At 47.4% G+C, this 12298-nt stretch overlaps 2 protein-coding genes across 2 annotated transcripts in view; both read left to right on the forward strand.

The window, feature by feature from the left end:
* Positions 1–262: 262 nt before the first annotated feature.
* Positions 263–5634, forward strand: nptxra (neuronal pentraxin receptor a; the record flags this gene model as incomplete). The annotated part of the gene is made up of 5 exons (XM_083677437.1): positions 263–934; positions 2603–2861; positions 3900–4144; positions 4883–5062; positions 5404–5634. The coding sequence occupies 5 exons, from the start codon at positions 263–265 to the stop codon at positions 5632–5634; spliced, it is 1587 nt and encodes a 528-aa protein (XP_083533563.1).
* A 5410-nt stretch (positions 5635–11044) lies between these two features.
* Positions 11045–12298, forward strand: part of dnal4a (dynein, axonemal, light chain 4a) — a 3560-nt gene continuing 2306 nt past the window's right edge. Inside the window, exons 1-3 of the mRNA XM_083676290.1 lie at positions 11045–11139; positions 11875–11955; positions 12289–12298. The exon at positions 12289–12298 is cut by the window's right edge and continues 74 nt beyond it. Coding sequence (XP_083532416.1) covers positions 11884–11955; positions 12289–12298 — 82 coding nt within the window. The 5' untranslated portion in view covers positions 11045–11139; positions 11875–11883. The remainder of the gene's footprint in view (positions 11140–11874; positions 11956–12288) is intronic.

Raw genomic sequence — 12298 nt, forward strand, 5'->3', positions numbered from 1 at the left:
GTGAGATGGTGCTGAAACGGCTGGAGCGCGTCTACTGCACTCATTATATGCAATCAATAGTATCAATTAATCTACAATCAACTCGGAAATAGGACTAATTGTGGATAATGGCAAAACCATAAGAGGTATCTGCGAATGTGTTGATGCGTTCTACCTGTGTTGTTGAAACCGGCAAATTGAGCTGCTTTTTAAAATTATTTTTTTATTACCGATCGCTCACGTCGCCACCCTGAAGTTCATCGTAATCATTCTGGCCGCCGGGATGGTGGCCTTTGTCGGTGCCGTTATCTGTATCATCGCGGCGGTCCACACCGGGTCAGCTGCCGCTGCGCCTCAGAAGCCTCTGGCCGACAATCAGTCGCTGTCCCCGGACTCGGTGGTGCAGCAGACTCTGGCCGGAGGCTCCGTGGCGAGGGCAGGTCCTCTTGGCGCTCTCCACGGTTCCGTAACGCCCGACGCGGAGGCGCCCACCTTCAACATCCTCAGCGGACCGGACGGCCTCGGAGTCCCGCAAGAGGTTCCTTTCAGCCGGCTCATCTGCACTCCGATCCCCGCGGGCGAATGCAACCCAAAAAACTTTCAGCAACAAGCGGACGACCCGGCGCTGTACGCGGGTGAGGATTGGGGCTATCTTCGCTCCACCGCGGAGGACCTCAGACAGACTGTTCTCCAACAGAAGGACCAGATCCTCACCGACCAGCAGACCATCAGGGAGCTGACAGGCAAGCTTTCGGAGTGCGAGAGCGGGATAGACGGGCACGTTGGCCCGGAGAGGAGCGCAGGGCTCTGGGGAGGTAAGAGGGGAGACGAGGACCGTATCATGGTCCGAGATAGCACTCCGTCGTCGGCTGCCGCTCATCTGCTCACCGTTCGGGCTGTGGACGAGCTGGAGCAGGCTATCATCCAGCTGAAAGACCGGATAGAGAAACTAGAGGTAGATCATGACATGATGTGTGTGTTTGACTTGACTTGTAAACACGAATAATATTGTTGTTAAGTACGTTATTCCATGAGTGTGTGAAGGAGCTATTGAAAGCTTCTCGATAAAGGGGAAAAACATGACATATTCTGCTCCACTGGTGTTGATCGGTTTTTCATTTGATCATGAAATCAATCACAAACATGGTTTCTCAACATATTATATAGCAGTAGAATCTAAAACACAGTGCCACTGCCCAGTCCCAGTTTGGACGTAATGATGTGCCACTGGTGCGCCTGTGGGGACCATTATTGGTCATAAGTTGACCTGCTTGGCAGAGCTCGAGAGCACTCACTCCGTTTAGATTTCTCCTCACGTCCCAGTGGCTGGCTTCGTGTGTTCGTCAGAGAGACGGTTTTCAATTTCCTCATTTAGACATCAAGGACCTGGATTATAACATCTTGGAAGACCCACCAATTGTGATATAGACACTGATATTTCAATCATGTAATACAAAGCATATTTGATGATAGTGCTTAGTGGTAGACTCACTGCATTCTTACAGAGAGAGAGTAACACGAAAATGGCATGCCAATATATCATGTAGCCTACAGTACGCCACCATTTTTTTTGCTGGAGAAATATCATGAATTGTTAATGAGAGCACCTATATTTATTGCCAACAGAAAGCAACATGTTATTTGGCCTCCAGCTGACTACCATCAGAGTGTACAGTATGTTGCTACAATAGGTAACATGCTGTCTCTTGTGGTATGTTTATCTTTATCTGAGTGTTTTACACACTACAACACGGCTGACTCCTATACCATACTGTGCTGGCCCATAACTGGGCCCAAATTCTGCTATAATTTGATGATTGTTTACTTTATCTCCTTGTCATGTGTAGTATGTTATTCTGAACTATGATCTGAGCGTATCCACACAAAACCTCAAGGTGTCACCTATCAAACGGCACCCTGCTTTTGCGTCCGATCATCTTATTTCTAATGTTATAAGCAGTTTAGTCTGGTTTTTAGGCGGAAATTCGTCAAATAAGGCCTTCAGCTTAGGAGGTTAAGAAAAGTGGATGCTTTTCTCAGTGCTGGGAGAGTCATGGTACATTAATTGGTTAGTGAGGGAGAGAAAGAGGGAGAGAGAGGGGGGGGGGAGAGAGAGGGAGAGAGAGAGAGAGAGAGGGGGGGGGGAGGGGGGAGAGAGAGGGGGGGGGAGAGGGAGAGAGAGGGAGAGAGAGAGAGAGGGAGAGAGAGAGAGAGGGAGAGAGAGAGAGAGAGAGAGAGAGAGAGAGGGAGAGAGAGGGAGGGAGAGAGAGAGAGAGAGAGAGAGAGAGAGAGAGAGAGAGGGAGAGAGAGGTTGCTCTCTAGATACTCTGGCTTCAAATTATTTCCTGCATCTTTATGCACATATATAGATTATATAGTAGTTGATTATATAGTAGTTGATTATATAGTAGTTGATTATATAGTAGTTGATTATATAGTAGTTGATTATGCGTAATTAAGAAAACTCTCTGACAACCACAAACAAGTTGTCGGGGAATCAAGATATCAAGGCATTAAAATAGAACTCAAAATAGAAACACGATAACAATAAAAACACAATGAATACACAACTCATTGTCTCTCGTTGTGTACCCCCCCCCCCCCCCCCCCCGCCCCCCCGCAGTCAGATATTGGACCATCCCCTCACAACAACCACACAGATGAACTTCCCCAGGGTCCAGACTCTGGCCTCTCTGGTGCCCCTGGTGGCCAGGGCCAGGCAGGGCCGTGGCGGGTGGAGGACCTGGAGGGCGAGCTGGAGAGGAAAATGGAGCTTCTGGAGAAGGAGAGGAAGGCCCTGCGCAAGGAGACCCAGAGACACCGGCAGGAGATAGACCAGGGGATCAACTCACTACACCACCGCATCACAGGCCTGGAAGAAGGTGAGAGAGAGAGGGAGAGAGGGGGAGAGAGAGAGAGAGGAGGGGGGGAGGGGGTCTTGGTTTAGAGCATCCTCTGAATCATGAGAGTTAAGGGGGAGAGGCAGAGAGAGATGGAGAGACAGGAGTAAATGGGGGGATGGGGGGGCAGAGAGAAAGGGGACGGGGGACGGGGATGGGGATAGAGAGACTTGGAGAGAGAGAGAGAGAGAGAGAGAGATAAAGAGCGAGAAGGAAGAGAGGGAGATATCAATAAAGAGCTGGAGAGAGGGAGGGTGGACAGACAGTAGAGAGAGCTGTGAGAGTGAGTTAGGAACAAGTGATACATTCTCTCTCCGAATGGCATCGATTGGGATGAAGGAAAGATTAAGACTACTGTATGTCTTAAAAACAGACGGTTTGCTGTCGAGACATTCCAAATGACTTCTGAATGAATAAGCGATGATCACTTGAATAACGTATGACACGGAAGAAAGAGGGTCAGAAAGAGAGACCGGAATTCTGTTGGATCGCCTCCAACAGCGAGGAGTTGTTGAGGGGCAGGATGGGAGCCGTGAGGGACGTGGTCGACCCAGATTAATAACAACCACCTCAGCACAATAACCTAACGAGGATAATGAGGATAGTCTGTTCAGGAGGATCCCTTCCCCATTACTGCAGATCACTTCAATGCTGTTCCTTCCTTCCTTCCCTCTCTCTCTCTCTCTCTCTCTCTCTCTCTCTCTCTCACCCACTCCCCCCCCCAACCCCCCCCCCCCCACCCATACCCCTACCCCTACCCCTACCCACTCCCCCCCCAACCCCCCCCCCCACCCATACCCACTCCCCCCCCAACCCGCCACCCCCCCCCCACCCATACCCATACCCATACCCCTACCCCTACCCATACCCACTCCCCCCCCAACCCCCCCCCCCACCCATACCCATACCCATACCCACTCCCCCCCCAACCCGCCACCCCCCCCCCACCCATACCCATACCCATACCCCATACCCCTAACCCTACCCATACCCATACCCCCACCCATACCCATACCCCAGGCCTCTCTGAGTCCACCTATCCCACCGGCTACAAGCTGTCCTTCCCGACGCGGACCAACTACATGTACGCGGTGGTGAGGCACCCGATCCCCGAGCTGAGAGCCTTCACCGCCTGCCTGTGGCTGCGGCCCACCGAGGGGGGGGGCATCGGCACCCCCATCTCCTACGCCGTCAAGGGTCAGTCCAACGAGCTGGTGCTGCTGCAGGGGCTGCACGCCCCCGCGGAGCTGCTCATCAACGACAAGGTAAAAGTCCCATTGCAACACGGGAAGGAACGCAGGCACGCACACGCCCAGGCATGCGCAGGCACGCACAGAGAGAGACACATACACACCAAGAGACACACACACACCAAGACACACACACACACAGACCCACACACACACCCACACACATCTGCAGTAAACACAGCACCGTCAAGACTAAAGTAGCTTGCCCGGGAGGCACCGTACTGTAGAATGATGTTATTATGATAATATGATGCCTGGAAGGTAGGGATATGTCCCTGAATGTAAAGTTCTGTCTGTGAGACAGAGAACAGGTATCAGCTCCGTGGGAAAGTCCCCATGGGAAAGAGAGAGGAAGCTGGACTACAAAGTTTAAATGGGACATTTTTCACATCAGTATGTTTGGCAACAGGATCACATTTAATTTCGTAGACTTGGAGAGTTCGTCTGTTCTAGGCAACATGTCAAATCTACTCAGCCTTGATGTTGTTGTTGTTTTACTGATAAATGAATGGTAAATGAATGGTAAATGAATGGTAAATGGTATGGTAAATGGTGTGGTAAATGGTATGGTAAATGGTATGGTAAATGGAATGGTAAATGGTATGGTAAATGGTATGGTAAATGGAATGATACAGCCCATTCACTTACATAGACAAATGGAGCCTACCTACTTTGGATAATAGCGTCTGCTAAATGACTTGTAAATGTAACACCCTCTCGTACTAAACTGCCCTGTTGTCCTCCCACCCGTAGGTGGCGCAGTTACCCCTGAACCTGTCTCGAGGCAGCTGGCATCACCTCTGTGTGAGCTGGAGCCAGCAGGGTGGGGTATGGCAGGCCTACCAGGGAGGCAAGCTGAGGGGAGAGGGCCAGGGGCTGGCAGCCTGGCATCACATCCGGCCGGGAGGAGTCCTGATACTGGGGCAGGAGCAGGTAAGACCTGGGGGGGGGGGGGGGGGGGGGGGTAAAGGGAGGAGAAGATCATAGAATGGAGTACGTGAAACAGACGTCAAGTTGTTGCAAACAGTCACCCCGCTCCAACCGAGCCTCGAACTTGCGACCTCTGACTTGCCAACGTGTCCACCGTCTCCTCAAATACCCGGTGAAAAGTTAGCAATTGGACAGCGTGCAGGGGGGGGGGGGGTGTTTGAACTTGAGGAGTGAGTTTTACCATCTCAACTCAGTTACATACACCATGAAGTCATGTTCAATCCCCTGAATATATGAACTGAACTGAACTGGCCCCCCTCCCCTCCCCTCCCTCCCTCCCGTAGGACAGCGTGGGCGGGCGGTTCGACTCTTCCCAGGCCCTGGTGGGTGAGCTGTCCCAGGTGAACCTGTGGAGGCGGGTCCTGACGGCCGGCGAGGTGTCCAGCCTGGCGCGCTGCGGCCGGGTCACGGAGGGCAACATCGCCCCCTGGACGGAGAGGGACGTGGAGGTGCATGGAGGAGCCACCAAGGAGCCAGAGGAGCCCTGCGCCAAGCGCACCGGTGCCCGACTGTGATGGGTGTGGACTGGGGTGGTGTGGTGTGGTGTGGTGCGGTGGACAGGGGGGGAGGGGGGGGGGGGGGGTGGAAGAGGTAGTTTGAAGTAATGTTTGTTGTTTTTGCGCATGTTTTGTTTATTCATATTTGATCACAAAAGTGTTTATGGGATGATTTTAGTGTACAGTGTTATTTTCTACAACATTTTCTACATAGACATCAAGAACATAAATATTGGCAGTTTGTACATTTTCTGTTTTCTAAGTCATGGTTTTATGGCAAAACAGCTGTTTTACAGTATATATCTCCTTTAATATTCCTTCTTCTTCATATTTTACTGAATACTTTTACTGTATCTTTATTGACAAAGTGTTGATCCCTGTGAGTGAACGAGGACTAATACTTTCCACCCCACCAGCATAATAAGAACGCATACTTATTTCTACGGTCATGTCTTAATAAGCGATGTATTATCTAAGGCTTTTACATACCATTTCAAAGTGATATATTCTTAACGTCTTAATGCATGCAACATATACGGTTTACGCTCAATCATTTTCCTCATCTGTGCACATCCAAATTACATGTCATTTTATGATATCATGTAAATCTATGTTGTTTTATACAAAACTTGTGATTGTATTATTATAGTATTATGATGTATTATGTTATACAATTGAATACAACTTGATAATACACACAACCGGGCTGAAATAATGCAATACAATGCCTTATTTTCTTGCTAGACTGGGCTCTGATATTTTTAAAAGAAACGTGTATCATATACTTTCATTTCTATGGAACGGCAGTTGTTGACGTTAGTGATGATGAATGCCCCCATGACCTCTACAGCTTTACCCTTCCCCAGTAACAACTTACTCGGTGGATAGTGCCTGTCGGGGTATCTGTACCCATGTAGTCACCAAATCAATACGTTCTGGGGGATCGTTTCTGCAAACCAGAGAATAGGATCTGTGTGGTGGTATTGTCTAGTTAGACTGGCAGATCCATATGGAAGTCAGAGAGTTGCATGAGGGGGTGGCGGGGGCAGAAACCACCCGACTTGTGTCTTCCCTTGACTACTTACCTTAAACTTAACCAGTCGAAGCTACGCAAATTGTAATCCCAAACGCAAGGCGAAATTCACGTAACTCTTACGTCTTACTTTTTTTTACGTGTCTTACGTCAAAACAGGTGGTCAAACGCTGGTATTACGATGCCCCAGATCGTATTTCCAGGTCCGTAGAAACGATCCCAGAACAGTTTGGACATGGGGTTGGTAGCAACCTCCCATCATTTCTCTTGGTAATGATTCCAACGTTGATCTGCTGTGTCGTCAACGTCGCTTGTTGTGTGTTCGGCTCATGTTTGCACTTCTTTGGTCTCGATGTGATGTCGCCGTGGCATTCTGTACATGTACCTGCATAAAAACAAAGAAATGAATAAAAGATAATTTTCTAAAACCAACTAAACAATGTGTATACGTGGGTGTTTGGGAAATGACCTTTTCTGCCTGTCTTCCGCTTCTGTGTCTGTTTGTTTGAGCTGTATGTGTTTAACTCTATTTTATAGCCTCTGTCTTTCTCTTTCTCTGGTGTCTGCTGAGGTACTCTGTAGTGGTATGCCTGCCTGTTACAGTACCAGTCTGTGTGTCTTTGCTGGAAGTAAAGTTTGTTTCCAAAGTTTTTGGTCTGAGTCATTCCTCTCCTTCTTCTGTCTGTCAGTACTGTTAGAAATCATTTTTTATAAAAACAGTTTATTATTGCTATAAGAAAATACATTACTGCAGTGTGCTAAATTTACTAATGTGATGGCCTGTCGATAAATGAGAAATGAATCAAGCATTAGTCCCATGGTACGTTGGATTAATACATGGAGAGGTTAGGGTCAGGTCATCAAGATGGATGCTGCAACACACGCATAACACAAGAATGATGTAATGGAAAAATACTAGGCTAGGAAAGGACAAATCAGAGTAGGTATATGTTTTCTTCAGCAGGGCAACATCTCTAGATGGAACGGATCAGCGATATCTCCACCTGGAACGGATCGTGTGTCAGGGGCTGGGACCAGCCTAAAACACCAACGAGGGAGAGCCAAGTCTAAACCACGGCTCCTCCCCAACCAAATAGCCAATCACAATCACTTTGTTTACTGTAAATGCTTTGTGTGACTTTTTGAATGTAGCCATTTTTGGAAGGTTGGTTACAGATTAACAGCTTGCTGACTGTGATTTTCTTCGCCAAAAATGGTCCTTGTACAAGCTTGGAATTCTGACATGTAAATAAATAGCTAAAAGTAAGAAGTAGTTTGTCTTCTCCTTCAAATAAACAAACACGTTTTCACAGTACCTGAACCTGTTCCACATCCCACCACAACTGATCTAGTTTCAATACTATCAATTGCAGGGGAGGCTGGTGACGACATTGTAATGTATGGGTTTGAATGTGGAACGGTATCAAACACACATGTTTGACACCATTTCTTATTCCATTCCATGCATTAGATTGAGCCCGTCCTCCGATTTCAACCTCCACCGGCCTCCCCTGATTGATTGTAAAGTGAGCGTTGGAATAGTGGGGATAGAGATACATGGACAGGAGCCAGTCAATGTCACTGATAGAGATACATGGACAGGAGCCAGTCGATGTCAGTGAGACTCAGTGATGACAGGCTTTGGTTGTTGAAGTGCTTGTGGGTGTAGTTAAGGTCAGGATGGCCTCATATGCACTTTGCACTTCATGTCTGACAGAGGTGTGTGTGTGTGTGTGTTTGTATGTGTGTGTCTGCGTGTGTGTGTGTCTGTGTGTGTGTGTGTCTGCGTGTGTGTGTGTGTGTGTGTGTGTGTGTGTGTGTGTGTGTGTGTGTGTGTGTGTATGAGAGAACTATCAGAGGTAACATTCAGAGGCTGGTATTTGGACAAACAGTAGTATTATACCATGATGCTGATCACAGTAGTATTATACCATGATGCTGATCACAGTAGTCTTTATGTGGCACAGACTGTCACTGTTACTTAGTGACCATCCTGTCACCCCCGGAGACACAAACACCAGCACTGCTGTCTGTCACAGTTGCACCGCAGAGAGTGGACACAGAAACACACTGCCATGAAACAACCGAATCAAAAAACACCACGGTTATGGTTCAAGTCTGATTCAATACAGTAAAATCATTCCAGTAGATTCATTTCATGAGCTGACAGGTTCCACACGTTGTACTGTAAGTAAGACATTTTCAATTCATCTTCTGAAATGACTGAACTTAATTAAAATTCAAATGAATTTGCCCCCAACAATGACACATCACAGTGTGTGTGTGTGTGTGTGTGTGTGTGTGTGAACGCAGCATTACACAAAGAGCACAAACTGCTCCAGGACAGATTACGACTTCTCCCTTTCTTTTGGGCGCTGTGTCAAATTTCATGCCTGTCGTTTCTCGGGATAGCTTCTCATTTGTGACAAACACCCACACATTCTATTATCAGTGAGACCGTTCTGTTCATCCAATGTCTCATTCTATTATCAGTGAGACCGTTCTGTTCATCCAATGTCTCATTCTTCATGTCTGTGTCATTCAGTCCTCTCACATCAGATGACTCCGCCCTCTCAACACCCCATGAAGCATCATTATGTAAGCACACTGGGAATCGAACCTGGGTCTCCAGCACAGTTCCCCTTCTTTCTTGCAAACTTGTAGGATTCTTGTCACAACCCTGTCATTTGGACGGCCATGCTTTGGAAGTGAGTGAGTGAGAGAAGAAGTGAGTGAGTGAGTGAGTGAGTGAGTGAAGTGTGTGTGTGTGTGTGTGTGTGTGTGAAAGAGAGAGAGAGAGAGAGAGAGAGAGAGAGAGAGAGAGAGAGAAAGCTCAGAGACTGGTATTTGGACCAGCAGTAGGATTATACCGTGATGCAGAGGTGTGGACATGTTTTTACTTCCCTCACTGGTCCTAAGTGAAGCTCTCTAACTCCTCATGGTCCTAATGGAGGCCTGTGATCATTGAGACATAAAGCACGGCCATACCTTTGATCCAGCGAAACCAGGAGATCAATTTGACCCCTGAACTCTTGTATCACACCACATCCCACATTAGTTTACTGTTCAGCACCTGATCAGCCAGAGGAGGATGGGTCCCCCTGGAGTCTGGTTCCTCTCAAGGTTTCTTCATCCGAGGGAGTTTTTCCTTGCCACTGTGCCCTATATTTTTTCCTTGGCTTGCTTTTTGGGGGTCTATAGTTTGGTGTTAGATCATATTGTTTGTATTGTATTTATTATTTATATTGTATACCGCTATTGTATAAACCACTGGGAATCGAACCCGGGTCTCCAGCACACCAAACCCAAGTGTCTACCCTTAGACTAAGACAACCTCACAGTCCGAGGGAGTCACTATCTTCATCTCTGTCCATCTGTCCAGAAGTGCATCCCTGTCCTAACTCCATTTCAGGGGGAAAAGGCTGGATTGAGCTGTGGTTCTTCACACAATCCTCTCCAGGTAATTGACTTAAAGGTAAACTTATTCAGGGCAGCTCACCTGCCCCTGACAAGACCATGGCTCTCTTCACTTCTACACCAATCAGATCAGGCCAGACCTGGTCCAAGTCCAGGTAAGCAGAGACGCTCCCTGATGGATGGAGGTCGGTTATGGGGTGAGCTATGATGATCTCATCTATAAATCTCTGACTATGGCTATTCATTTCTGGACCGGGGAAAAGCCATTCCAAGCCATTTTAAGAAGATTTTAGATTTCCACATGACATGTATCTTTATCAGAGAATTCATTTTTCCCATATCCCCGAAAATGTTATTCCTACAGGGATTAGCTCTCTTTATCTAGTCCACTGTATATCATTCTATCCAGGAATTAGTAATCCTTAATAATCCATAGTGCTGCAGTCAAAGGGGTTGTGTGTGGTATCAACTGAGTCCACCCTGTGATTCTCCTACGTCTGAGGGACCTGGCTGACAAACATCAATGATGATGGATTAGGCTAGCCATGAAGAAGCAACCATATCGATTTCTGAGTGAAAGTGTATCATCTTGACAGGTACACTTTACTAACATTCCAGCATGCCAAGACAGGGTCAAATGAGACAGTGGAGCTGTCTACAGTCCAAGGCAAACAGGGATGAGCGGAGTCAATACATGAAAACCATCTCTGGAAGGAACAACGATGCAGCCCACTGAGATGAACTAGCCTACACATGATGAGACAATGATTAATGCCTCCGTAAGCCACCTAAAACAAAGACACGTCTGCTTTTATCTCACAGAAATAACGTTCTTCTTAACAGAAGCTTCATTCTTAACAATGACAGTGTCGCAACATTGCGGTAAAAACAGTTTATTAACGAAGGAAAGTGTTTTAAAACACCGTTTTCGTCGTCCGTTTGGTCGGAAGTAGAACACTCAAGTGGTTCTTGGAGGAAGCTGACTACTGTTGCTATGGCCGACACGTTTCCATGTCAACAATAGTGGGCACTAGCTAGCCAGCTAACTTCTCCTGTCAAGCTCGTTGAAAGAGGTAAGAAGCTGTCGGTTTAGCTCGCAATGAACAATCACCCAGTTAAGCAACACTAGAAGTAGGTGTTTGCAATAAAAGCTACTCTTTCACTGGCGACACCTAGCTAGCACGCTACCTAGTTAGCTAGCCATAGGTGGGTGCTTAGCCCACAACAGCTAGCCGCCTGGCCAGTTGTTCAGCATCAGTTCGTTACGTCCGTGGTCACTGGGTTCATAAACGGATGGGATCGAACCGAACTTAGTCACGCATGGATCTTAGGCTAGATAGACAGCTAGCTACGAGTCGTTCAGCAAGTTAGGACGAGCTATCTAGCTAGCAAGCTAGTAGATAGATAGATATCTATAACGATAGATAGATAGATGTAACGATAGATAGATAGATAGGAAGAGGCAAAAGTTGCTAGCTTGTTTCTGGTCAACCAGCTCCGTTCTGTACGTTCACGTTGCTGTGTGGACACACGATAACCTCACACCCTTTCATTGCCAACTGGCAAATGGTGCATGTGTGTGTAACACTGTGTACGGTGTGGGCACGGTGACCTGCCCTGCACAGGAGATGACCACAGCCAAAGTCCAGGGCAGGGCTCGTCCTGAGTTGGGGGTTAACATGGTTAGCCCGTGGAACAGCGAGCAGGACCATTAGAAGTAGATAGTTGAAACACCTGGTGCTGTCCTGCTTCATGGCCTACAGTAGTAGCCTGTGTGTTTAACATTAACATGCCCGTTCTCTGTGCAGGAGGAGAGGATGGCAGAGACCACAGAGAGCAAGAAAGAAGAGGCGGATTACAAGAGGCTACACAGCTTCCCCCTCATCAGGGTGAGACAGACTGTGTGTGTGTGTGTGTGTGTGTGTGTGTGTGTGTGTGTGTGTGTGTGTGTGTGTGTGTGTGTTTAACTCTAAAGCCTCTCCAGGAAGACATTGTTCACAGTGTCTCCTTCAGTGTATTGTGTCCTGTGAAGTTACTAAAAAGTATTGTATTGCCTGTGTAAATCGTGTCCTTTTAAAATGTAAATAACACTGACGGGTATATATTTTGTAATGAGGGCACTCTAGAAAACAAGACCTTGGTCTCAAAGTGACTCCCGTGAACCTATAAAGGATAAATAAAAATACAAATGAATAAAATGTGTTTTTTGGCCTTCTTTACAGCATACAGACA

The sequence above is a fragment of the Argentina silus genome, assembly GCF_951799395.1.
Source record: "Argentina silus genome assembly, chromosome: 9".
Lineage (NCBI taxonomy): Eukaryota > Metazoa > Chordata > Actinopteri > Argentiniformes > Argentinidae > Argentina > Argentina silus.